Source organism: Alligator sinensis, unplaced genomic scaffold (assembly GCF_000455745.1).
Source record: "Alligator sinensis unplaced genomic scaffold, ASM45574v1 scaffold976_1, whole genome shotgun sequence".
Taxonomy (NCBI): Eukaryota; Metazoa; Chordata; order Crocodylia; family Alligatoridae; genus Alligator; species Alligator sinensis.
In genome coordinates this window covers 2089640-2117472 of record NW_005842117.1, presented here as the reverse complement: position 1 = coordinate 2117472, position 27833 = coordinate 2089640, and the positions used below count along the sequence as shown (strand labels likewise).

The 27833-nt window shown below is 40.5% G+C and overlaps 1 protein-coding gene across 3 annotated transcripts in view; it reads left to right on the top strand.

The window, feature by feature from the left end:
- The window catches only part of METTL25 (methyltransferase like 25), an 83715-nt gene extending 56683 nt beyond the window's left edge, over positions 1-27032 (top strand). Inside the window, exons 7-11 of one of the 3 annotated variants that reach the window (XM_025205557.1) lie at positions 26-99; positions 8233-8326; positions 24309-24383; positions 24995-25066; positions 26634-27032. In XM_025205557.1, the coding sequence (XP_025061342.1) occupies positions 26-99; positions 8233-8326; positions 24309-24383; positions 24995-25066; positions 26634-26726 (408 nt within the window). In that variant the 3' untranslated portion in view covers positions 26727-27032. The other 2 variants (XR_003094337.1, XM_025205558.1) reach the window with 2 other exon arrangements.
- The last annotated feature ends 801 nt before the right edge of the window (positions 27033-27833 follow it).

The window sequence follows — 27833 nt, the reverse complement described above, 5'->3', positions numbered from 1 at the left end:
CCTTCTGTTCTTTGATTTTCTGCAGCTGCCTACAGAATCTTTGTTTTATCGAGCTGTTCTACAGGTTATTATAGAAGAATGTTATGGTGTCACCAAAAGGTATGAAACTCTGAGTTCAAAAAATAAGAGTCTTATTCTGCCTCCCATACTCTCAGAGTAATTGCTTAACATGAGAGGGGTGGCAGAATCAGCCCATAAGTTTTCTCCATGTAAGTTTGTATTATGATTTCAGTCTTTATATGCTCAGCACATTCTTTCACTCTAATTCCATATGCAGAGATCTTGTCCTTACTTCACCAAAGAGGGAACAGCTCTATCTTTACCACTGGAAACATACTAGAGGTGTACCTCCCCCACAGGAACCAAAGGAAAATGTGTTAATTTTAGATAACAGAGTCTGGAGATATACTGTTCTGCAGAACATCTTTAATGCTGGTTTAATGTCAACCACAGTCTGCACTTCTTTAATGCTAGTTTAATGTCATCCACCAGCTGAAAAGCATATCAGCATGTGCTGAGTAGAGCAGCATTGAGCCCAGGAAACAGCGTGGATGCCAGGAAAATGAGGCAATGTAGACGTGAATCTCCTTCAGGATTTCCGGAAAGATAAAGCTACAAATACAAATGGCTTCCTGATCATCATCTTCACAGAATCCCAATCTCTCAGTTTTTTTTCCCATGTTTAATATTATATACAGTGAAACTACACAAAAGGTCATGGGGTACTAGGTTGTAAAAGTAAAGGAGTGAGCTAGGCCCCAGGTTGTTTTATTTGTTAAAGCAAATATTGTAACTGAAGGAATTTAATAAAGATTGTATGTTTTAAATCACAGGTGCTGTAGGCCTAGTTTCAAGACACCACCATTTTCAGTGAAATAGCTGTTATTTTCCTTGTTGCTCTGAAGCCTCATGGGGACCAGATTAGCACTTTTAAGACATCAGATTCCATATGAATTCAAACAGCATTCAAACAAAACAGCTTAAGGGCCTTGTTACACATTGCACTTTGAGCTGCTCAGATGTTGATCTCTGTTAGTGCTAGTTCAAGTTTAGAGGAGTCACAGTTTAATGTTAAAAACCTTCTCTGACTGTCTCCCACCTGCACAGCTGTGACTTGCCACTAAAGAGCTGGCGAGCAGAGATCTGACCAGGAGCTACAGCTGCGAGTTTCCACCACAAGGCTGGTGAGTCAGGACAGGCTTCTATCCCTGCTGAAAGAGAGATGGGTTGCAGGGCTGAAGCAGAAATATGAAGCTAGGAGGTTGAGAGTTAATGGAATGAGGGTGGGTAATGAAATGGGAGGTATAAAGGAAATAGGAGTGGGGGAAGGGTGGTGAAATGAAGGAAGTCAGCCACTGAAGGATCAAATAAAATACATTTTTAAAAGAGTTTAAAAAGAAATAAAGAGGAAATAAAGAAGGTCTCATGTTTCAATAACATAAACAGAGAGCAGTGACTGTTATATATGCAGCTTATGTGTGGGACTGCCTTGAGGAGGCTTTTCTCTGTACTAGTGACTTGGGGTGGCTGATCGGTGCTAGAGTGTTTGCCTAGTGCCCAATGTATGTGTTTGGGGTTTCCCTCCCCACATGTGGTGTGTGATTGCTCTTCCTTCCTGCCTGCCTTCCTGCCTTCCTTCCTTCCTCTCTCTCTCTCCCTTTCTCTCTGAGGGCAGAAAACAGAAAGCAAGTTTGCCAAAGGACTTTGCTGTGGGAGGAAACCAGGGGACAGGAGATTCTATGCATAGACATGTGTATGTGGGGGTGGGAGCATGGGCCAGGGCCCTGGTGAGGGAGCTTGGCATACAGGTTCTTCCCCCTACCACTACCCTTTTTTTTTCTCCTTATAGTATAGTCATTCTCTAGAGAGCAAAGGATGCACAAATGGAGTCTGGGTTGGTTGTTGTGACCTTTGTAGGATGTGCCATGTTTTTGTTCTTCCCAGAGGGTCAGGAGCACATCATCTGCACCACCTATAATTTGGTGTCTGGCCTGGAGAAGAAGATGCAAAGATTGGAAGCACAGGTATCCAGGCTGCATTACATCCAGGACCAGGAAGATTACTTTGACAAGAGTTACAAGAGGCTGATACTGGAGAAGCCAAAGGGCAATGAGGAGAAGTGGCAGAATGTTACTACTCCAAGGACGGTCCTTAGAATTAAAGAGGAGCAGATTGAAGTCAGCAACCACTTTCAAGGTCTGTGCTGAGAAAGGGGCTGAGGAAGAGGACATTTGCAGATATGATGCAGAGGAAGCAGCAGCCTAGAGAGCAGGAAATGCAAGGCCCCAAGGTCAGGATCTCCAGGATGACCACACCAAGAAGGAAAAGAAGAGGGGTGGTGGCTAGGGACAGAGGCCTCAATTTGTCATCCAGGTTTGGGGGCCCAGAAGATGTGCTGTTTGCTTGGAGCCCAAATCCAAGATGTCAAAGACAGTCTACCAAAGCTCATCCATCCTTTGGACAAATACCCCTTCCTGCTCATCCATGCCGGCACCAGCGATACTGCCAGGAATGACACTAAGAAGATCAGAGGTGACTATGAGGCTCTTGGAAGGAGGATTAAGGAGCCTGAAGCACAAGTGGTGTTCTCATCGATTTTTCCATTGAAGGCAGGGGTCAAGGCAGAGACCTTTGTGTCCTGGAAGTGAATGCCATGAGATGGTGATGTCTTTGTGAAGGCTTCAGCTTCTTCAAAAATGGGTGGATGTTCTTGGACATAGGAGTGCTATCAAGAGATGGGATTCATCTGATGAGAACAAGGAAGAGCATCTTTGGGCATCATCTGGCCAACCTAGAAAGGAAGGCTTTAAACTAGGTTCCATGGGGGATAGTAATCAAAACCCTGCAGCAGCACAGTCCAGAGGGAAAAGGACTCAGAGAAGCAATTCAACTCTGGGACTGCAACAGTTGGAGTACTGCATCCAGTTCTGGGCGCTGCACTTCAAGAGGGATGAGAGGGTCCAGAGGAGGGCCACTTGCATGGTCAAGGGGCAGTGGGGCAGGCTGTATGAAGAGAGGCTAAAGGTCCTGAACCTATTCAGCCTCCACAAGAGAAGGCTGAGAGGGGATCTGGTGGCGGTTTACAAACTCACCAGGAGGGACCAGTGGGAATTGGGGGAGGCTCTGCACCACCCAGGGTTACTAGGAATAACGGCCACAAATTGTTAGAGAGAAGGTTCAGGCTGGACATCAGGAGGCATTACTTTACAGTTAGGGCTGCCAGGCTCTGGAATGGGCTCTCAAGTGAGGTGGTACTCTCTCCTACCTTGGGGGTCTTCAAGGCAGATATTTGACTGGGGTGATATGACCCCAGCATCCGTTCCTGCCCAGGGCAGGGGGTCAGACCTGATGATCTGTTTAGGTCCCTTCTGACCCTAAGCACTATGATACTATGATACAATGAACAAGTGGTGCAGAAGGGAAGTGAGGAGGTCAACATGCAAAATTAATCTGATGTATGTAACTGTGAGAAGTGGGAGAATAAACAAGATGAGCTAGAAGCTACAACCTGTGAAAAGAACTATGATCTGATTGGTATCACTGAGACCTGGTGGGACAGTTCTTATGTTTAGTCTCATCATCAAGGGTTATACTGTTTCGGAAGGACAGGGTTGGGAGAAAAGGTGGTGGTGTTGCCTTGTTTATCAAAAACATATACACTTGTTCCCTGGTGCAGGAACAAGAAGACAGCTAAGCAGAATGCATTTGGGTGAACATGAGAGATGTGGCACCAACATAGTGGTAGGAATTTATTATAGGCCCCCTAATCAGGAAGAGGGGGTAGATGAGGCACTTGTTATGTGAGTGACAAATCTGTCCAAAAGCTATGGAATGGTACTCTTGGAAGACTTCAGTTTTATGGGCTTCTGCTGGAAGAACGATGCAGCCAAACACAAAATGTCATGCCAGTTCCTAACTTGTATGAAGGACAATTTTCTGTTCCAGAAAGTAGAGGATACAATAGGGGAAGATCTGTCTTGGAGGATCTTGTCCTGACCAACAGGGAAGAACTGGTGGGGGACATTAAAGTGATGGGTAGCTTGGGAGGAAGTAATCACAGTGTGATAGAATTCCAAATCCTGAGGCAGGGAAAGCATGAGTTCAGCAAAATTAGTAAACCAGATTTCAAAAAGTAGATCTCCTCCAACTCAAGGCTTGGTGTCATGGACGGATAGATTGATGAATAAAGGCACCCAGTAGGGCTTGGAGCTTCTAAGGGGCACAGTATTAGAAACCCAACAAGAAACTGTGCTCACACAATGGAAGCATGAGAAGAATTGTAAGAGACCAAGAACAAGGAGCTTCTAAAATGCATCAAATGCAAAAGGAAAGTATACAGGCAGTGGAAGAATGGGCAGTTCACCAAGGATGCATATCAGGAAATAACAAGAACCTGCAGGGACAAAATTAGGAAGGCAGAGATAAAGAATGAGCTGCACCTGTCAAAGGAGGTTAAGGACAACAAGAGGTTCTTTAAGTATGTTAGCCAAAAAAGAAGGACTAAGAAAGCTGTGGGTCCTCTGTTAGCAAGCCAAGGGGAACTCCTAACCAAAGTTGTAAAGAAGGCAGAACTACTCAACAGCTACTTTGCCTCAGTGTTCACAAAAAAATTAAGCTGCAGCCAAACATGCAATAAAGATTATCTGGATAAGGAAGGGGACAAGCTGAGGGAGGAGACAACAAAAGAAACTGTCAGAAAGCGGTGTTGGGTATGAATGAATTCAAGTCAGCAAGGCTGGATAAGCTTCATCCCAGGGTCCTGAAGGAACTGGCAGAGATTTTGGAGCCCTTGGCAATGATCTTCACAGAGTTTGGGGAGATGGGCCAGGTACCAGAGGACTGGAAAAGGGACAATGTAGTGCTCCTCTTTAAAACAAGCAAGGAAGAGGATCTGGGGAAATACAGACCCGTTAGCCTCACCTTAGCATCTGGGAAGTGAGTGAAGCATATCCTAAGGAAGGTCATTTGCAAGCATCTGGAGGAGGAAAGGCTGATCACAAGCAGCCAGCATGGATGGATAAAAAGCAAATTGTGTCGAACAAACTTGATCTTCTTTGACAAAGTAACTATTTGGGTGGATGAAGGGAACGTTGTGGATATAGTGTATCTTGGACTTTAGCAAGACTTGTGACAAGGACCCACATGATAGACAAGTTGGAGAAATGTGGGCTAGGTAAAACGACTGTAAGGTGGATAGCCTTACGGCTCAATAGCTGCAAGCAAAGGGTAGTTATTAATCAGTTGATGATAGAATGGCAGGAGATTTCAAGCGTCTGTGCCCAGTGCTGTTCAACATGTTTATTAACAATTTGGATGGTAGCCTAGAAAGCTTCTTGAGCAAGTTTTCAGACAGCATAAAACTGGGAAGAATTGCTGGCTTCTCTATGATTCATACATACTTCAACAGATTGTAAAGTTGGGCTAGAGCTAGCAGGATGAAGTTCAATGCAAACATATGCAAGGTGCTACACCTCTGGAGGAATAATCAAGAACACAGATATAAAATGGGTGATACCTGGCTGGATGTCGGCACTATGGAAAAGGACTTGGGAGTCTTGGTAGACCGCAGACTCAATATGAGTCTGCAGTGTGATGCAGTCACACAAAAGGTGAGTGTAGTTTTGGGATTCATCAATAGAGGCATTAGATGCAAGAAATGGGACGTGATAGTGCCTCTGTACCTGGCATTGGTTAGGCCGCATCTGGAGTATCATGTGCATTTCTATATTTTAAAAAGGATGTCGAGAACTTAGTCCAGAGGTGGGCAACAAAGATGATCAAGGACTTGAAATGCAAATCATATGAGGAAAGGCTGACAGAGGTAGGCATGTTCAGTTTATCAAAATGGCATTTAAGAGGGGACATGATAGCAGTCCTAAAATACTGGAAGAGCTGCCATAAAGAAGAGGAAAAGCACCGTTTATCTCCTGCTGCAGAGAGAAGGATGCAGACCAATGCCTTGAAGTTGCAGCAAAGTAAGTTTAGATTGGATGTCTGGAAAAACGTCTTCACTGTTAGAACAGTGAGGCAGTGGAATAGACTGCCTGGGGAAGTTGTGGACTCTGTAACTGGAGGTGTTCAAGAAGAACTTGGAGAGCCACTGGGTGGGGTTGATCTAGGTGTAGATATGCCTGTGTTGTACCATGGGTATTTCCCATGCTTCTGGACTTTGCTGGTTACCCCTCCCCCCCCTTTCTGCTATATGTCAGGGTGTTTTTAAGCCTTCCCAGAAGCATTGGGCATTGGCTACAACTGAGAGCAAAGCCAGAGGTTGCTGGCTAGAGGGTCTTGCCGTTCCACTCAGGGTCAGGCTGATCACCATATTTGGGGTCAGGAAGGAATTTTATCCCATGGTTACACTGGTATGAACTGTAGGGGTTTTGGCCTTAGCAGGGGGTGTGGCCCTCTACCTGGGACCTCTTGAGCACATATTGATAACATTTTATAGAAGCAGAACTTTGGCTGCCATGGTTCCCCTGCTTTACCTGTGGCAGGTTAGGGTGCTAGGTCAGTGTTGTGTTAGGGTTGGGGGTCAGGCTAGATGATCTGTTCAGGTCCCTCCTGACCCTAGCTACTCTGAAACTACTATGAAACTAGTCTTTCCTTTTTCCTTTTGTAAATTTTCCTTTTGTAAAATGCATTTCAAAACTAAATAATATAAAGAATTTGATGGGAGTATTTCTTGACTCCTTAACTAATAAAATAGGATTTCTATGGGTTTCTGGTGAATTTCTTTAAAACAAAATTTTAAAATATATAATTAATCTCATGGAAGATTAATAAAATATACAATTAATTTATCTCTCTCCTGGCTGTTTGTTCATAAATATTTGGAGAGAGTATTAGAAATATCTAATATGTTTGAAAATGTCATTCCTACAGTATATGACTGCTAAAGTCAATCAGACTTCGAATTATCTGTTGCAATGATTGTACCTATGTAAGAAAATTTAGACAGACAGAACAAATATATGCAATTTCTTTGAGCTATTTTAAATTTTGAAAAGAGATTTCATGGGATTTGCTAAAGAGTTTATGTGTTTGCAGGAGCTTGTAAATGTTTTTCTTTACGCATGGCTTTATTACTATTCTTGGACCAATTCAAATGTTTAGCCTGGTTTCTAAGAACTACCCCCAACTGTAAATAGGACAGATTCTGGGGTGCAGCAGAGCTTGCCTGGTCAGCAGCTGCTCCCACGACACTCTACATGGCAATGCTCCTGCCCACACCCACTGGCCCTGGCCAACGCACAGCTTCTGATGGGGCTGTTCCTAGCACAGCTGCAGCCGACCGGGCTTGCATTGTAACTGGGAGGCAAGCGGAGCACAGCAGCAGTGGTCTAGCTGCAGCTGTACTGGGAATAGCCCCACCAGAAGCTGAGTGCTAGCCAGGGCCTGGGCCAGCAGGGCTGTTCTGCTCCCCTTGCCTCCATCTGTGGCTGCTGCACCTGCTCTTGCCGCATCTCTCCAAGCAGGAGGAAGCTTCAGTTGGGCAGCTCCTTCCCAGCGCATGGAGCTCCAGCTCCAGACTGCCTTTCACCCTCTCTTCCTGCCTGCAGGTGGCTGCTCATCATGCCAGGCAGGTGAAGTGAGTGGAAGGCAGCGAGGAGCTATGTGCTGGCTAGGGGCTGCCTGATTGAAGCTTCCTGCCCACCCAAAGTGGCACAGCAAGAGCAGGAGCAGCAGTCTCAACTGGAGCCAAGGGGAGCAGGACAGCCCCGCCAGCCCAGGCCCCAGATCTGGGGCCTAAGCCATTGTGTAGCTTCCAGTGAGGCTGTTCCCAGTGTGGCAGCAGCTGGCTGGGTGCTGCTGGACTCCCTTCACCTCCAGCAGCTGCTTCTGTTCTTACTCCTGCCCCTGCTGCAGCACTACAGGCAGGCAGGGAGGAAGCTTCAGCCCGGCGGCTCGCACTGGAGGTGAGGGGAGCAGAGGAGCATCCGGCCGGCTGCATCCCCACTGGCAACAGCCCAGCAGGAACACAGTGCAGGTCACCCTGGCGGAAGCGGGTAGGGCTCAGCTCCATGTAGAGCATTGCTGGATCCAGTCAGTTTCCAGGCCTGATCTGGCCCACAGGCTGTGTTTTGCCTACTCGGCTCTACAATTATTTTTCTAACTTGGTTGTCACGCTTATTTTCTCTGTTTTATAGTGATTTTGAATTTGTGAAACAATAACTTGTAACCTTTTATTGTAGGAAATTAAAAAAAAATATGTATCTCAATTTTATTTTGTAGCGATCATCATGTTGGGAAAATTTTCTCCAAATCTTCCTCCTTCCTGGATTATGTCAGAAAGTCTCTGAAGAAGCTTGAACTGGATGAGTCAAAGGTGAGAAGCTGATTACTATCACATGAAATTCATGTCAATATAAACTCTAGAAGTGCCCAGCATTTCTATGGAGCTGTTTGTATATATTATATGAGCCACTTCGAGTTCTTCCAGCCAGAATATTGCCATAAAACTATAAAATCCTGTATTTTCTTATTATTAGACTGTAGATCCACATTTATAGCTTTTTGTGACAACATATATTCAAGCCAGATTACCGCCATTTGTGTATTCAACCTGGGGATATACTTCTAGTAATTTTTCTTTATGTTTTTATTTTCATGTAAAAATGTTTGACTTGTGGGATGCCTTATTCTATTTTTTGTATGATTTCTAGTAGTCTAAATCTTTTTTTTTTAAACACAAATATATAATTAGAAGCAAAGCCATAATTCAGATTGGTTCCTTAGGGCTCTGGCAGACATTACATATCTTGTGCTTTATATGAGCATTTCAAACAAAATATGAACGGCCACGTGTTTGTCATGCTATAAAAATGGCAAATCCAGTACACAAATGGTGAATCTACCCCAAAGAAGTTTATTTGAAACAAAACTGTTCTGCAACAAATTTAACATCTGGATAGATTCATATGACTCCCAGTATCCTATAGTGCTTTGCTATCCCTCCCCCCACCCAGAGAGAGCAGCTGGCTGGCTCTCTGATAGCCTGCCTAGCGGGACGATGTTAGGGAGCCCTGTAAGGACCAACTTGAAGCAGTAGCAGAGGCTAATCAGTCAGCTCTTGCTGCCCCTGGCAGTTTGCTCGTCCCCCTTTGGTGCCAAGAAGTAAGGGTCACAGGGCTGACCATGAGCCAGGAAATGTAAAGGGCAGCAGCAGCTCCAAGAGGCTTGCAGGCAGCCCCAGACTAGAGACATCCCAATCAGCCCTTGCTGCTTTGGCCACTTCTTGGGCTGTCTCACCAGCTGTCTCATTAGTCAATGCAATTGGCTGTGTGGGGGACCCCCCCCCACAGTTGCTGACTGGTCATTGTTGGGGGACAGGTGCCCCCCCAACTCAGAAGGCACCAGTCGCCTATGTCCTGGGGGCTTCAGGAGCTAAGGAGCGGTCCCCGATTGCCCCCTGGAAGAACAGTGTGCCTTTCTGGCAATTCTGTGTTGCTTCAACCAGGGGACTGGTGCATGTGTACATACCCCAGAACAATCTGTTTTCTGTAGTGCTACAACCTGTGTAGCACATTTGTCTCCTTGCTCTGGCAGTTGATTTATTTTGAACAAGTGCAGTGCTTAGGATCCCTCTATGGTCAACGGAGAGACTTTAGGGGTGCCTAAGAGTGATTCAAGTTTAGGTATCTAGGTGTTCCAAGGAACTGAAAGTGGTCACCATCTCCAGAGCACAACTCAGAAAGCCCAGAGGCATGTGAAGAAATTTCTAAAATCCTCTTCTTAGGAGATTAAGTACCTGACATAGTACTTGGAAGCAGGAACTAAAACCAAAGCCTTCTCCATTCCAAAGGAGTGTCACAGAAACTAAGCTACTGAGTCACTTTGCATCTTGTTTGCTTCTTTTTGGGTCCTATGCCTCATGTATGTTTAGCTTCCTAGAAGCCCAGCTTGAATACTGGGAGAGTAGAGAAGGGCCTTCCTCTAACCTCTTCTACTGCCTGGTAGTGGTGGACTTCTCTAAGGAAGTAGAGGGTTTTTTCAGGAAGAAGAGGGCTTAGGATCCAGATCTTCTAATTCTTGGCTAAGTGCTATAAGCTCTAGGCCACTGTTGCCATCGTCTTTGAGCTAAACTCAATGCTGATGATTTAAGTAATGTACCAAAAAAATCCTTCCTATTTGAAAAGGTTTTTCCAAGGACCAGCATGAAGTATAGGTGGAAATTAGGCACCCGGGTGCATCTAAGCCAATGCTTCTGTCCTGAGAGCCTTTTAAGGGTGCCATGGGGGGGCAGGCAATATTAGTATTGTTAGGTATGCAAGCCCCTGTACACGGTTCACAAGGTAAAATAGGGGATTTCAAATAAAATGCCAAAAACATTCTGACCCATAGTGATTTTAGAGTTCTTTGCAGTAGAAGAGTTGCTCTACTATTTTTCTGTGGTCAATGAATTAGTGACACCTAAGAGCTGGCATCTTCCAAGGGGTGCCATAAGTCCAACAAGTGGTGCCTTGAGTCAAAAAAGGCCAAGAACCACTGATCTAGGTGTACCAACTAAATTGGAAGCTCAAACTGAGGTTCTAGTACAGATGTTTAGGGGAAAATGCAGTTCAAAATGAAAGTGCCTAATGAATTTTGTAGCTGCTGGCTCAAGGCCAATTTGAATTGCTCTTTGGAGCTTAGATTGCTAAGGCACCAATTGGAATCCTATCTTAAGTCTTTAATTAACATACACTTCTGTGTATATGGATGAGTTTAAGATAACCTTTTCCCTGTCTCTTAGTTTCAAAGGACATGAATTGTGGAGAAGGATCCCCTCCACATAAATCTTGTATTTTCTTTTAGCCCAAGATCACAAAAGGAGAATGAGACAATAGATGTAGTATCAAAGTCAGGAATGAGGTTTAGTTGAGAACTATATTTGTATTGCCTGATAATGCTTTCTTATTCATTCAATCTTACTTTCAAATCCTATATTACTGTAATAGTGTGTAGGGACTTATACCAGTTTTGACAGAGTTGAATTAAAACAGCTACATACCGTTTTAATCCACCAATAAGGATTAGCAGGGGCTTCATGCTTTAATACTAATGAGCCTCATAGACATCAGGCTCTTAATTCCCTGAAAGAGGTCAATATACACCAGTAGGGAATAAGTTGAAGGGCATTTGTAAGAAAGTCAAAACAATTTCCTTTTGTTTCCCTCTAGCCATATTGGCCAAAGTATATCTTGGATGACTTGGAAAAAAATCAAGCCTTTTCTTCTCCATATATGGTTTTTATGATTATAGTACTGAATGCTTCCCCAGCATTTATGGAGTTGTTCTCACAGCATCCCTCTGAGAGAGGGAAGCACTGTTGCACTCTTTCTACACATGCTGTCACCCAGAGTAAATTAGCACACCTCCCACATGCTTGTGCTCCTAAGGAGACATCAAGATCCTTTGCTTGTACTGACACCATGCTAGACCGCCTCCAGTCACTTTCTCACTTCCTCTGCATAGATGATAAACATGACTCTTGTTGTCTTCATTGCAGACCTGAATGAATAGCTATCCTACACAAATATTCGTTTGTAGACTTTAAAGCGACAAGGCTCCCAAGAACTGAATAGTGATACTGAGATGACCACGTGCATGACTTATGCTAAATGAATTATTTTCAGCTCCTCACAGTAAATTTTTCTTGTGTCCTTTTTGAGGTCTTTGTCCAGTTGAATGCTCAAATGGTATAGCAATGTAAAAGATTTTTGCCACTCATCAGAAGAGTTAGCTATATCCTCAACAATCCCAGCTGGTAATACTGTAATAGCAAAGAACTAAACACATGTTCTGAATTCACATTAATGGCTCATGCTATCACAGAACTACCATAACAGTATCAGTGTTTAAAATAAAGAAATGAAATGTTTTAGCCATAGGTTTTTAATTAATAAATCCAATTCTGTATATTCATGAATTCATTAAATAATCCAGGTTATGTCCTTGCATAAAATTCTAACAATTGAGAGAGGCAGTAAAACATGTAATTGGCGGATTAAATAAAGTACAAAGTATTTCGTACAGTTTTTAAATAAGAACTGTGTTATATTATTGTGACATTTATAAACTTATACAAATCTGTTCATAGTGAGCAAATGCATGCTAATATGTTTCTGAGTCTTTAATTACCATCTGTTTACATTCAAAATGATGTAAACAACTGAAATGTACAGTTAATCTAGCATGCTTCTGGACTGGTTTTTAATCCTATGAAATGTGGAATAAGAGAGAGAACATTATCATTATCATTCCAAGGCAGGCAGAGCTGCATATGGGAAATTTTATAGGTGGCTGGAGTCCAGGTAAAATTGATAGGTATAAATTGACAAGTCACCAGAAGACACTTAGAAAAGACCTTGAACATTTTGCCACTGCAGGCTTTGTCACTTTATTAATGTCATTTGTACTGGCATGTGGTTTAAGAGCTGTCAAACTTTTCATTATAAATTTATTCTCAGATGTGATGTGTAATTTAGGGTAAAAATGTGCTCGAATTAGGGCAGTGAAGGTTTTTAAAAGCTGTTTCTGCCTTGAATGCAACTGCATTATATCTTTTTCACCCAGGGACAGCCAAATTCACCAATTCCCTGGCGCTAAAATAATCCCTGGAAAGTGCCACGTTTCTTTATTCATTTGTGTGTGTACAGGAATCCCCAACAGGATAATGGGCTGGACAAAAGGAAAATGTAGTGATGAAGTAAAGGAGGTTGTGGAGGGCTAGTTAGCATTTATCCTTAAGATTTTTTCTTTGTCCTTATGTTTATTGGCTGTAGTCATACACATGAAATTTTGTACGGAGGCTCAAAAGAGAGAAAGCCTTTCTCATCAGAAGGGCTGAATATATTCACCTCTGTGTTTTACTCAGTTTCCACCCCTGTGATATTCCCCTAAATCCTTTATTCCCCTAAGGTTATGAGGGAATACCTCCTATAGCCACATGCATGTATGTTGGACCTTGAGTAACTGGGAGACAGTACTTAGTGTTGCTTTTTGCCCCACAGGAGCATGCACTTCCTCTTGGCAAGTTACTTTGTTTCATTCACACAAGACCAGAAGTAATTGTCTCTCTATCTTGTTAGAGCCTTGCTATAGAGAACATACCAGATCCAACTTCAGTCTAAGCAGTAAATAGAAGCAGAGACAGGGCTGCAGAAAGACTGCTCAGCAAAGGGCAGGTTAGTCCAGTGGGCAAGTAGCCTTTCATGCCCCAGAAAAACAAGTGACTATAGGGATTCTTAAACATTCTAATTAAAATGCGTGCTGTTTTCAAATACATTTTGTTAACAGTTTTTTTTGTAAATCTTGATCAAATTAACCTAATCTATCGTAATGCATAATAGATAACAAATCAGCCATAACCCAAATGATGGATGCCCAGCAAATGGCATTAGTATGACAGGCTGAGTACAGACATTCATTTGTACAGGGGGATGTTTTTGAGGGAGAGGGAGCAGTAAAGATGTTTAGGCTGCAGCTGCCCTGTCTCCCCTGTTCTTCATGTCTTCCCCAGACCACGGTGATCCCGGTCTGTGCCAGGCAAGGGGAGTGGTGCCTGCTCTACTCCACCCAGTCTCCAAAGGAAGTGGAGCAGCACTGAAGACTCCCTGCATGTGCCCTAGGCCAGACTCTGGAGAGCAGGGTGGAGGAGTATCCTCCACTCTGCTCCCAGTCTCTGGGAAAGGAGCAGAGGGAACACTGGAGCAAAGCCTCTAGCTGCTACACTAAACATGGCACTATTCAGTTTAGGGAAGAGGCAGGGAGCAGCGGTGTCTGCTTCTCTCACCTCCTGAACCAGTCTGAGAAGGAAAAGGAGCAGCAAGGCATAGCCCCTAGGTCCTTCCTCAAGCAGGGCTGTGCCTTACTGCTTTGGACCAGTCCAGGACTGGAGAGGAACAGTAGGGCAAAGCCCAGCACCCAGAGCAGCGGGATGGGGCAAAGGGAAGTCGACTGGGGACAGTGTCGCTCCCTGTGCTCAGCTTCTGGTGCCTGGGAACTGAGGAGAGGGAGCAGCAGAGCAAAGTCCCTGCCAGCATCTCAGTGTGAGAGGCAGGCAGTTAGAATGCCAGTGTGAGAGGCAGGCAGAGGGCTGCGTGGCTCCCTGCCGCTCAGCTCCCAGTGCAGCAAATCTTCTCATACCAACCAGGGACTCCAGAAGCAGCAGGGGAGCAGCTGGTGGCTGCTCCTTCCCTCCCCTCCCAATCTACAGGAGGGATGGGAGCAGCTTCCCCCTGTGCCTTCTCAAGACTGGGGTGCCCCAGGAGGGTTAAGCCCAGGGGAAAGTGTACCGACATTCAGTCTCCTAGAAGAAATTCTTCCAGCAGGAGTCGCAGTCTTTGAGAAATGATGTGCTGCTTGGGAAAGAGCTGCAGCAGCAGGAAAAAACCCTAGCTCCAGGAAGTAATCCTGAGAAGGAGGTAAGTGTCTGGTGGACTTAATAGGGACTGATAAACCCCAACAGAATATGAATCCATAAGACACCTGAGTGAAAACGTTCCTGTATTTCCTGTTAATAGCTTGTTAATAAAGGACATGTGTAGGTCAGTAGGAAATAGTTGCTATTCGAAACATAGAAACGTGACTAGATTTACTTACAACTGACCAAAGATATTAGGGCAACACCACACCTAGGCACAAGGAGACATGCAGGAATGCAACACTTCTGATACACTGTATTCAGTGAAAAAATATTATAATGAGCTTAACTTCATCTTGTTGCCACATTCAAGCATAAAGGACATTTTACACTATGTTTTTGTGCTGTGACGCACTGGAGATTCAATTAATTGAGTCTGCTGTACACGCAGGCTGACGTGCTCAGTGCTGAATCGCATGCAGTTGTATAAGTGGCAAAATGTGCATCAGTGCAGAGAACATGGCAGCAGTGCACTTTTGAACTAAAACACCTTTGATGTTTTAGCTCAAGAGAATACCAGTGCCATTTTCTTTGTGCTGATACGCATTTTCACTGTTTATATAAATGTACATGCTGCAGCACCATGCACTTTTTAAAAGTGCCTGGCGCTGCAGCGCAAGCATGTGTACAAATGTCCTTATAAGCTATAATAAAACAGTAGCTTGCTATTCTACAGGCTACTGGTGTTTGTGATGGTGAATTTGTCATAGTCAAAATTTTTCACAAAGCACTAAAAGCCCTTCAAAAAACATCCAGCTTAAATATATACAATGGAGGCATATTAGCAACTCCTTAGTTGAGATTACATTAAGCCTTCACATTTGATGGAGCCTCAAGAGTGTGTTTGTGTTTTGTTTGCTTGTGTGTACAAGCACTGCAAGTTTGCTTGTTTTTGTTTAAGCCCATAGTGCTCCTTCAAGACTGTCTTGCTTAACATTTTTCATTTTCAGTTCTGAACAATATAACGTTAGTGATATTTTAAATTAATGGCACAGTAACTGCATACATGGAAACAATGTAACCCTAAAGCAAAGATATTTATCATCTTCTTAAATAATTTACACAGCTCTGATGTTTGGCACGTTGCATCTAAAGGAGGTCAGAAAAAACCTATTCTTAACCCCCTGGTGTAGCTTTTTTATACAACACATTTGTCTAGAGAGAGATGTTTATCAACGTACAACCTGCTGTCTCTCATTAAAGTTATTTGATGTGCATTACTTCTCACTGATGTAACCCTTTACTGGGACAGAATATAGAACGGTACAAATTTCAGTCTCTACTTTAACCAAAGGTTGTTGCTTTTTATTACTTTTAACATTCTGTAAAGAATTGTATGCCACTTCTTGTTAAGAGAATATTTATATTGTAAGAATTTCATCTATATTCTTTAGTATCATTAATTGGAGCCAGGCTCTAGATATAACAAAAGATACTCAGTATTCCCTGCACTTGCAGTGAAATTTAAAGTTAATGCAATTTCATTGGAATTACTGTTTGCTTGAGTTTGATTTGGCATTTTTTTTTAATTCAGAGTGCTTCCTTTTTAAATGGAAGCACTTAAAGGTGACTACTGATGCTGTATGTAAAATGTATTGGTCATTCTGTTCAGTCTCATACACAAATGTCTAAAAAGTTATTGTCACCATTTTGAACACTTTTCAAAGAGCTGATGCATACATTTGGTATATATACCTTGTTAGTTTGTGTTTTATTTCAAACAACATCATGCTCTTAAAGAAACACGTGGAAAAGCATACATATGCTCATTTCTTTCAACAGTTTCTATTTTGGTGAGGCAAACATCTAATAATAGCATTATCATATAATTGAAAAATGTTGAAATGTAAGTAACTGACAGATGAATCTCACTTTCGTGTTACTCACTATGAATTGTAGTGAAATCAGTGGATGAACTAAATATAATATATTAATATTAGAATCTGGCCTGTTGACTACCATTTAAAATAAGGATAATACTTATCTATATGTAAGTGTGAATATAGATATATACTTTTGTGCGTATATGTATATATACACTTTTGTATATACAACATCATTTTGTATTCCAACTTTTTTATTATGCTTTATCATAATTTACAAAGTATGACTACCAAAAAGAAATATATACAGTAAAGTCATCTCCTGCTCTAAAGGCACAATGTACATGGGTGTTCTGGAAGATAGCTTTTCATATTTTAATGGCAACCAATTAATCTCATTAGCTAAATATATATTTAATACATTGGATTCAATCCTACATAAATTATCATTTTACTGTTTTTTTCTATAACATGCCGTAGTAGCATGCATTTATATAACTATGTGGAAATTATGCTTCCTTTAAAATTAGTGCCCCAAAGAAAGAAATAGTGCAATTTCACTATGTAGAGATTCCTACAGTATTAAATACAGGCCATGTCTACACAAAAGCTTAATGCGCAGTAGTTATGAGCTATTGCACAGTAAGCATCAGTAGGCAACTATGCCGTACTGTGCAGTAACGCTAGTTACTGTGCAGTCATTTAGTACTTGGTTATGCAAGTACTAAATGACAGCACAGTAACAACTGTGGGAACTTTCAAAGGCGCCTAAGGGAAATAGGACCCATCCCCATTATTGTCCTTTGAAAATCCTGGCATCACATTTGCAAAGCCAAATGCCTGTATATAGAAATAACAACATAGTGGTTAACCACATATAACCCCAATTGATTGTTTTAATATCCCTTGGCCCTTTGGGGTAACTTCAGGATGGAGGCCATATGTGTTCACACTACCGCTCAGCTCACTGTCTCTATGCTGAGCTGTATTCTGAAGGCCCTGTAGTTATATGTGTGTATTATTTTAATGTTAGGAAATGTTTGGGCACATTAGCTACATTACTTTCCATGTGGTGTTTTCACTAATTTCATAAGAGGGAAGATGTGTACATACCTCCATCTTTTGCAGTCTGACATACCTGTTTCTTGGCCTACTCTGTCCCTATACAGGGAAACTTGGAAGAATAAAGCAGATACAAAGAAAATCTTCTCCCCTGATTTTTACCTTGTATACAACACTCATTGAAGGCCTTTTATCTTGAGTGTTTCAGTGAACTTCGGTTTTGATTTGACTCAGATAAAACCGTTCCAAAATTGCATAATTACAAAATTGTGAATCCGCACAATATTTTGCATGAGGATTTTCACTTTCTATGCAAGGTATGTAGCTAAACCAGGTTATGCTGTTCATCAGGACATAGGTGTTAGGAAGGGTTACTGTATAGTACAAAGAACGCTTCATAGGAAAATGGTTCTGTCTTGCAGATCTCCATAAATGCCTTAGGATATGGCATCATGGTATGTATATCCAAACATTCCCTGATTAGGTTATGTAGATACCAGTTCTTTTGCAAGTCTAGCAGCTTCAGAGTTGGACATGAAACTCTCTATTTTAATGGTCAGTTGTAGATCTTTTTATTCCTTTTTCTGATTAAAAAACTGGGAAATTCCATACAAAATGTTCCAATTGATATGTGTAAAGTTTTTAACACCTGAATGATTAAACAGTCAAGTGAAGAAGTACCTGATTTACAGCTGCACATACAACTGTACAACAGTTTAAAGTCCCTTCTACCAAGTTAGGGTAGGCTTTAATTACATGACAATATGCTTTTCTTCAAGCAGTATAAAGTAGAGTTCTTTTCTGCAATCTATGGATAAAAATGTATAACCTTTTGTCTTCTTTTTTATTTTTAAATTATATTAATTCTTTGTTGTTATGAGGTATATCTTCAAACAGCATTATTCTCACTTAGTCTTATCTGACCAAAGGGCCTCTTCCCTGTGCAGTTACTACAATTCTTTACCTAGTATCCTAGTATCGCTTCAAACTTATTCCCATTGAGGTCTTCTGTCTAGGCTTTATTTTTCCCCAATCAGATTCCAGTAATGATGGATTCTCTTTCATACGGCATAGCTATCCAATTCCATCTATAGGTTCCATGCAAGGCAAGGTTGGTCATGTTAATGAATTTTCAGATCCACTAGCTTACATCCAAAGAAAAAGCATACCCAAAATGTCTTCTTGAGAATTATCTGCCTGATGATTTTCTAATGGTTTTAACATGAACTTAAATCCTTTGATCCCATTAAGTTTTTTTTCACACTGTCTAAAAATCAGATGAATATATATGCATTACTGAAAAAATGCACCTTTGCATAATGTTCAGCTGGTTCTGAAAAACTGAAAACAGGGCTTTTGAATACAGTGGCCTTGTCAGGCTTAACCATAGAGTTGCTAATGGCAACACTGTAATTAAAGCATTAGCATGGAATGCTGTCTGAGACAAAAATTAATAGAAATCATTTCGGTTTCAGTCATTCAGGTTTTTTCCTTTAGTTACTTGAAGAAAACCCAAGTAGATCAAATACTGTTAAAAATGTGTTTTGTGTGTGGCCTGGCCAGCATGTTCTTGTGGTTTGCTTTGCTTGTTCTTCTCAGAATAATGAGTTCATGAACATGCCTTGTTTTGTTTGTGGATGACTGCCACCTTCATTTTTAAGGAGAATGAGGATAGATTTTGCTATATACAAAGCTGTAACATTTTGAAAATAACAATCATCATGTATTGGTTTGCTAGCACCACTAGGCTAGGCACGTATCTGTAAAATATTGGTTTGTATGCCGGATTGTCATTTAAGAAGATGTGGTGCAGCAAAATAAATTTAATCAAAGTTGGTCACTGGTGTGGTCTGCTGAGCACGTGGTGGTCCATGCTGGTTTTCTTCCTTTACAGCTGCTAAATTACATCAGAAGAAACCATTTTCCTGCCACTACTTTTTCATGTAAAGAATTGCTGTAGGTGTGTCACGCAGTTGTGAATAGGTGAGGGGGAGGAGGGTGGCTGACCACATGATTGTGACTGGGAAAGAAAGTATCCAGGATCTCTTTATTAAAATGAAAAGAGGAGGGAGGGGGAAATTATTTAAGATTGCTATTGATGTACCTCCTCCAGTCTTCCAACAATATCCATCTCATTGGTTTATTTGTCAGCTTCTCACATAACCCTTTCTACTGCTTTCTGGGTCTCTGACATGTGTAACCCCCACCCTGAGCTAATTTGTAATGCTGGTAGTTCATAAAGGTTTGTGCTGAACAAAGCAAAAGAAGACCTGACTGAAGCTGCTAGATATTAATATGATATCAAACAATGATTAATTGCATGATGCTGCATTATGTCCTGTTGCAACTTAAGGGAAAAAGAGAATGGGATCATGGTTTGGGTGCCGATTTTGGTGGATGAAACTTTCATTTGAAAATTGAGGATTTTATTCAGGGAAGTAAAATAAGAGGATAGAGCAGGAAATTTTAGATAAACAGAGGAAAGCTTTCCCTCAGCCCACCATAAGCAGCACTGCATACATAAATATCTCCCTGGCAACAGCTGTTCCTGCAAAGTGGTGGATTATTACATAATGGTGTTGAAAGATTAAGGGGAAATTAAAAGAGAAAATCATGATCTGTGGCTTTCTTTTTGCCCTTTATCCAGTGGAGGGCTGCAAAAGCTACATGTATATAATTAGAGAGGAGGGACTCAAGGTCCATGTGTACTATACTGAACATTACATAAAATATGAAGCCATTTGAATATATCCCAAACTGAAATGTCTGAATGTGTCTGCCTGCGGAGGAGTTTGAGATGACTTAAAACATGTAGGCTGAGATTTTCTGTAGCCACTTTTCCATGGAATTTGGCTTCTGATGGCTGTGAAAATCTCTTATCTTAAAGTTCAGGTACCAAAAATGGGAGGAAGGTATAAAACTTGTTAATTAAAGAGATTTTGTGAAGTTTATGTTAAATTGTGTAAGGAGTTATATGTGTGTGTTAACGCTGTGTATCTGCATAAGACAGTGTCAAATTTTACTCTCATCTGAAAAAAATATTTTTTACAGTTTTACCTAAAATAGAGAAATAATGCAGATTACATACAGTAAAAAACATCCTTATCCCATTATGATTTCAGAAGAGAAGGAAGATGAATTTCAGTTACTGTGCAGTAAATGCGCATGTGTAGACACACCCACTTTGGACAAGATCCTGCTTAGTCTTATAAAACCTAAGTATCATGCCTCCAAAGGGTGGCTTCAGAGGTTTAGGTACTCTGGCCGTGTCTACATGAGCGGCAGACTGTACAGTTGTTACTGCACAGTCATTTAGTACTTGCTTATGCATAAATGACTGTGCAGTAACCAGCATTACTGCGCAGTACCATCGGCTGCACATTTTTTTTCCAATGCTACTGCACAATGAGTTATTGCGCAATTGCTTGTTGTTACTGCACAGTAGCATCGCTGCAGTTAGTACCCGGCAACGCCACTGTGTGGTAGCAACACATTACTGTGCAGTAGCTCGTTGCTCCTGCGCAGTAGCATCTTGTGTAGATGCACCCTGCATGTACTTTAGGTACTTAGGAGGTATGCAGATACTTAGGAGGTATAGGTAAGTGCCTTCAGTGAACAAGTCAGATAACCTGGAGGTGCCACAAACTAGCCAATAATAAAAGCTAAGCCCAGTGTCCATCCCTCTATATAGTTAGGCATTTGGCTCCATTCATACAGGATCCAGAATGTCTACTCTGACTTCTAAGGGTAGTTGCCTGATTGGTGATGGTTATATCTGCCTGTTACCTAATAGGTCAAAGCACTTCCCCAGGAAGTAGGAGAAGCCACTACATTTTTTAGCTTAACGCTTTTGTTATGAAAAATGTTTGTGGTCAAGGAGCCTTGGGAGATTGGGTTTATGTTTAAATAAAATGTAGGAATTTCCCCTGTCCCAGTGTGGATTGCAGTACAGCTTAGGCAGAAACAAGCACGTGGGTGATCAAATTCAATCACTTCTGAGTCTACTGTAGATGCCTAAAGAACTTTGCAGTCCAAAAAGGAGGTGTGAATGAATTTAGGCATCTAACATGTTTAGGGCTTTTTGAACTGGCCTATGTTGATCAGTCTTTGAGATTTGGAAACAAATTCCATTGAAGTCCCACTGAGGTTCCTATGGAACTAATCTGTATTTGGTCCTTAAAATCACAGAAAGTTCCTGAAAATTGTAGCTATCCCTTAGAGTATACAGCATGGGAGCATAAAAAAACTTTTCTTTCCAAGACTTGTGTCTGTTCAGGGGTCAGACATCATAAGCCTGGAGATCCTGCTTGTCTACCTGTCTCTGCTGCCAGTTTTGGCCATTTCGTCTGCTATAGCAACCAAATCAGAATGAACTAACCTAAAGGGAGACTATGCATTATCACATTGTCTGCTGGTGCTGCCATCATGGTGGTATTAGCTTGGAAGAGCGCAGGGTATATTATAGCTAAATCAGTGAAGAGATTCTGGCCAAAATTCAGTTTTCCTATATTTCTTGCAGCTTACTTGGGAGTGTCCAAAACTCAAACTGCAAAAATTAAAGACTTTAAGAAGAAATAGGGGCAATAGCATGTTCTTTGTTTTAGTGATTTTATTCATGTTATAACATCCAATTATATTAGAAATCCTATATTCACATAATACTGGGTGCATCTACACATGCTCTTAGCATGCAACAATAAACTCCAGTCACATGAGTACCTAATTCATGTATGTTTAACTATGGGTGTAGTACTAGAGTCTGTGGAGCATGCTATCTGAGAATTTGGGGCAAGGCAACTAGATGCTCCAGTTGCCAGAAACACATTGTGTTTCAAAGACCGATCTAGTATAATCAGGATTTTCAATTGCTTCCCTCCCGTAAAATTGTCCAGTAGAGTTTTATCCTTTTCATATCCTCTGTTGTGGAATCTCTTTGACTACTATTCAGGTCATAAATTCAGACTTTCTTTTTTGCTGACCTGTTTTATTGAATTGGATCACTTTCCATTGTTTTAATGGTATAGTCTGGAACATTTCCTAATGTGCTACATAGTAGCATGGCAGATTTTGGGAGATACAGTGAGCAAGGAGAGAGAGAGGTGAGGCATTAGGGCCCAAGCCAAGCAGAGCTGAATCTGACAGTGGCAGGGAGAAAGAGAGGTAAATGATGTTTGGTTTTAAAATGATTCAGTTAAACATTTACAAATTTGGTTGGTTTCCACTGAATGGTTCATGTTGGAAACATGATTCAAAAGGGAAGCTGAATTTTCTTGGCTTTTTTTTCAAAAAGAATGTATTGTTATTATTCAGAGCGACTTTTTATCTCAAAATTTCCTTTTTGTAAATCCCTGACTAAACATGAAACATTTTGTTTGCATTTAGTTTTGGGTCTAAGCCAAACTTTTATTCCATCTATAATTTTTTTTGTTGGGGGGGGGGGGCGGGGGGAGGAGGCGAGGAGGGGATGACAGCTGCAAACCCAAAATACCAATTATTTGCAGAGTTCTATTTAGAAGTTCTAATGGCAGAAAAGTCAGTGCATTCACCGGTGTCAGTAGAGCTACACGAGGGCTTACAGCTGTAGTCGAGAGTTAACTTTCTTTGAGGAACGCGTGGGAGTTTCACTGTAGAATAAGCCAGCAATCCTGTCAACCCCAAGCATTCCAACATTAAGTTTGAATTTCAAAAGTTAGGAGTTTAGTCTACAACTGATTACATTTTTTAAAAGAAATTAATACAGTTTTATCCTTGTTTAGAATGATGCAGATGTATATAGTGTGATCTTTAAATATGACACACCCCTCACATTACCTCCCTCCTGAAGTCAAACTCAAATTACTACAGATTGTGGTCGCCACAAGCAAATGCAGGTTTGGCTCTACCATGAAGCTGTTCCCCAAGTCCATCACTCCAGCTGTCTACTGGCTCCCTGCTGGAGAGCAGTCCCATCTTGCCCTGCCAGGTTCCATCAGTCCCATTTCTTCCCAGAAGGACTTGCGCAGTGAGGTCCTGCAGTCTCAGTTTCATTACCACTGCCTTACAGGCTCTTGCAGCCATCAGCTCACACCTCCTACGCTCCCAGCAAGCTCCATCAGCAGCACCACTCAGAGGGAGGGTTTCCTTTCCTTTGGGCCCTCATTACTTTCATATGTTATGGGCAAACCTGGAGGCAGTTCTTGTTCTGGTTGCTGCAACTTCTCTATAGCTCTGGCCTGCTCAGAATACAGAGTTTGTACAGAAGGCGGCTCTAACTGCTACTGCAACACAATCAGTACAGTAACCTCTAATGACCAAAAAGGGAAACTTCACGTTGCTCAAGCAAAATTCATGAAGTGTCTGTTTTTTTGCACCAAAAGCAGCCCAAAAGTGTAGAACTTCCTATAGTGTGAATGTTACTAACATTGCATCAGGACACCTGGGGAAGTAGAGGAAAACTGCAGGGATACTTACAGTTGGAGAAAAATAGATACAGATTTTTTTTTTAATCCATTTCACAGATGAGCCACAGAGAAATTAAGTAGCTTCTTCAGGAGCCGGCAGTGAGTAATTGGCCAAATATGGAATAAAACCCCGGAGTCTTGGCACCTCGCTCTGTTACTATGCACACTATATGCCCTCCTTTTAGTTGACTCCTTTATAAGCCCTTTAGTATTTCTTCACAGGATTAATGTGAAAGGCTTGTTGTAAAAAATGGGAATATCACCTGCACTTCAGTGTATGGTGCTCATTTAAGAATGGTTTCGGCCTCCTGAATAATTAATATATCTGAATATTTCATGTTAGTATGAAATGCTAAAGTTAACTGTAGAACAAGTAATTGAGACCAGAAAAAATTGCTGCTTTGAAGATTAGTTTAAACCTTAGAAAAGTAGTAATTTGGAAACAAAACTCAGAGTTCATTTTACAGTATCAGTACAGTTCAATTTCACTTTTAATTAGGAAAAACTAATTTATTTTTGGAAATTGGTTGGACTAAGTAATAGAAAAGGCTTTAATTGTCATTTTTTTTCCTGTTGCAGCTCCCAGACAGCCGTATAATGGATTACTATGAAAAATACAAGCCTAGAATGAACGAGCTGGAAGCATTTAATATGGTAAATAAAAAATAAAAATCAAAGGATTAAAAACATTACTTTGTATATGTGTGCAAATCTAGAATAGAGCCCTATTAAATTTTACATGGGGGTGGACCGTTGTATAATGTGATGTGCTGTCTACAAAAAAAAACCTCACATTTTGAGCATATCCTATTCCAGAACTATATTAGGTGTCAGTAAAATAATAAAGCAAACACATGGAAGAGTCCTTTTCAAGGGGGATTTATTGTGAAGAAAGAAATATCAGAATCTCTTTGAACCCAGATTGGTCTCCATGCACTTATTTAATAAAAATACATTTTATTAAAGTTCATTATTTCCCATTTTAAAGCTTTGTGCCTCCTGTATGAGTTGCTTGTTGACTAATGCCTCAGGCCAACCAAACAGCATAGTTTCCTTGATCTTGCACAGGCTTTTGATCTTAACTAGATTGATTTTTCTGAAGATGTTCAATGGATGGGGAAGAATTGGGAAGTTATCAGTTGTGCAACTCATTTATGAGGAAATGATTCTTATTCTAAGAAATTATTTCTGGGGAAATGAGTAGCCATTTAATAATCTATTGGCTACCTTTCTAGAGGTATAATATTGTCTAATCTTTCTTTCAGTTGAAAGTTGTTCTGGCTCCCTGTATAGAAGTGTTGATACTCCTGGATCGTCTTTGCTACCTCAAAGAGCAAGTATGTTCACATTATAATTTATTAATCCTAAAGGCTGTATTAGTCAACTGGGATTGTGTTAGCCAAATTATTCACTGAGCAACAGACTCCCTATTGCAGAATTATTATTCTCATCATATTTACAAGTTTTAAGTATTCATTCCATCTCTATCTAAACATATGCCCAACAGATGTTTTTATTCTCAGCAACACTGCAACTGTAAAGTTTATGTTTTTTTAATTGTATGGTAATTACTAGTCAGCAGATAGTAAAAAAAAAATACTACTGATCTCATTTCTATACTATGCACTGAGAAATTTAGTCATTAAAACAAGTACTGAAAGTGCTACAGAAACATTTCCCTATATACATATTATAGTTTTCAAGTAGTAATAATGGATAGCCTCATCTAGTGTTCATTGATCTCAGAGTGAGCATTTCCACATACTTCATTGGACTTTGGATTAGGTAAATAATGTACATGGGTTATTTTTATACCTACCTAATACATAAAATGAAATCAGCTTTTTCCAAGAAAATAACCAACTGACAGGCATGTAAGTAACATAGCAGATCTGAAGAGACCAAATTTAAACCTGGTATACAGAAAGAAGGTCCTGCTACATTAACTTTCATTTGAATTTCACCCTCCTAGTCTAAGAACTTGGTTGATTAACTCAGAAGTAACAATCACACTTAGGCTACAGTAGTAAAACACTTTCTACACAAAAGTAATTTGTTAGAAAGAAATGGTGGTGTCTTTTCAGTTTCTATTATAGGCTATGGTCAAAATAAATTTTTCATATTAAACACGTTCATCTGAACAGCTCCGTTTTTCCACTATAAACCTTTCATTTTAACAGCTCTATTTTATCATAAGTAAATCTTTGCTTTATTCTCTTCCACAGAGCACTTGGAACAAATGAGTTGTAATAAATGTTTGCTTTTGTTCTAACTGGTATTTTTACAGAGAGAGGCAATTTTGAAATATTTAAATAATGATGTATTTTTTCCCAAATGCCAACTAGCAATAGATCACATGGAGATCTGTCTGATTTCCAAAACAGGAGATCAGACCTGCTGCATTTAACACTGATTTACTTATTCTAAATGTAATATTTAATCTGGCATGAGGAGACTCCAAATCTGTGCTTTTTCTAGAGAAGAAAAAAAAAACAAATGATGGAAGCCATATGAAATGGTAGGGCTATATCCAATGTGCCTTGTTCATGTGGGTAGTAGTACTCATGTCAATAAAATGAGAAGGATTTGTCCCTTTAGATTTATGCTTATAATTATAAATAAGGGATCTGTGTCCAGAAAGGGTGGTAGACTCTCACATGAGAACATCTAAGAAATAATTTAATGACTATGAGCAACAGATTGTTTTATTTTTCATACCAATTTTTGTCAGTTCACAACAAAGGTGCCAGTAAGTTTAGCAGTGAGTAACTGCTTTTCCTGCTTCGCATAAAAGTTACGTTTTCTTTTTTTGCATTTTATGCTTTAAAATGTGGATTAATTCCCATATTTTAGCTTTTAAGTCAAACACATTTTAATGTGCTTTAATCATATATCATTTTACAGGACAACATTGCCTGGTCTGGACTGGTGAAGCTATTTGATCCTGTGAAATCCCCCAGATGCTATGCAGTTATTGCTCTGAAGAAACAGCAGTGATTTAAAGCTGAAGCAAATTGTAGATAGGTTTAAAGCTGCCAACTTGATATCATTACTACCTTTTAACCTCACTTTTATCATTTTAAGTTATTATCCGAGTCCCAGGGTACTGTGTATTCCACAATTGTTTTGTTTTTACCTGAAAAAATAAAGCATTGAATAAATATATGAATTATTTGGAAATATATCAACAGCAAAGCTGCATCAAAGACATTTTAAATGTCACTATTACTTTAGTAAGGTAAAGTTAAGAATTAATTTTCACAGAAAAAAATAGGGATATATATCCTACAATTAAATTTCTTTTAGCAAAATTGACTTTAGTGTTTTATCCTTTTTTTGTTGTTATTACGGGTCAGATGTATGGGGCAATGTAATTTTCTTGTGTGTTAATCAAATTGTAGTGTAGTTTAGAGTTGACTTCACTAGCTCAGGTACTAGAAGTAGTCAGGCACAATAGCATGAAACTTTTTTAGCAGGACAGATTTGCCCACCTGAAGACCTGTGCTGTCAAAGCTAGATTGCTTCTGATATGCAAGCTAGCAGGTATTTCTGCACTACACCATAGTCTGTGTTGTAGACATACCTCACATCTGAAACCCAAACTTCAATGAAATCAATATGGGTTTTGCCAAAAATGTGGCAGAATTCAATATAATGCTCTTATGTCTGGCATGAAATGAATGATGATTGGGTAAATCTGTGCTAAAATGGAAGATGTACAATCCTTATTTTTCTTTGTTAATTGTAGAATTTTCCAGATTAGTTACCATAGTAACTTGTATGTTATGCTTTCTTGCTAGCCATTTAACTAGGGGCCTACCAAAATCATGGTAGAACTCTGCATTTTTGACAGGTGCCCTGAGGAAAAAAACCAACTTACCAAATGGTGGGGCATCACACTTTGCCTATGAAAATGGCTGTCAGCCCTACAGTCTGCCCACCAAATTGGCCAGCAGCCACCAAGCTTGGTAGATCCTTAGGTATAACATAAAAAAGATAAAAAAGAAGATATTAAATCAGTAGCTTACAATACTTTCTTCTAATTTAAGTTCCTTGACATTTTGGAACCATTGATATAGTATGCATTAATAGGGACAGATTGTT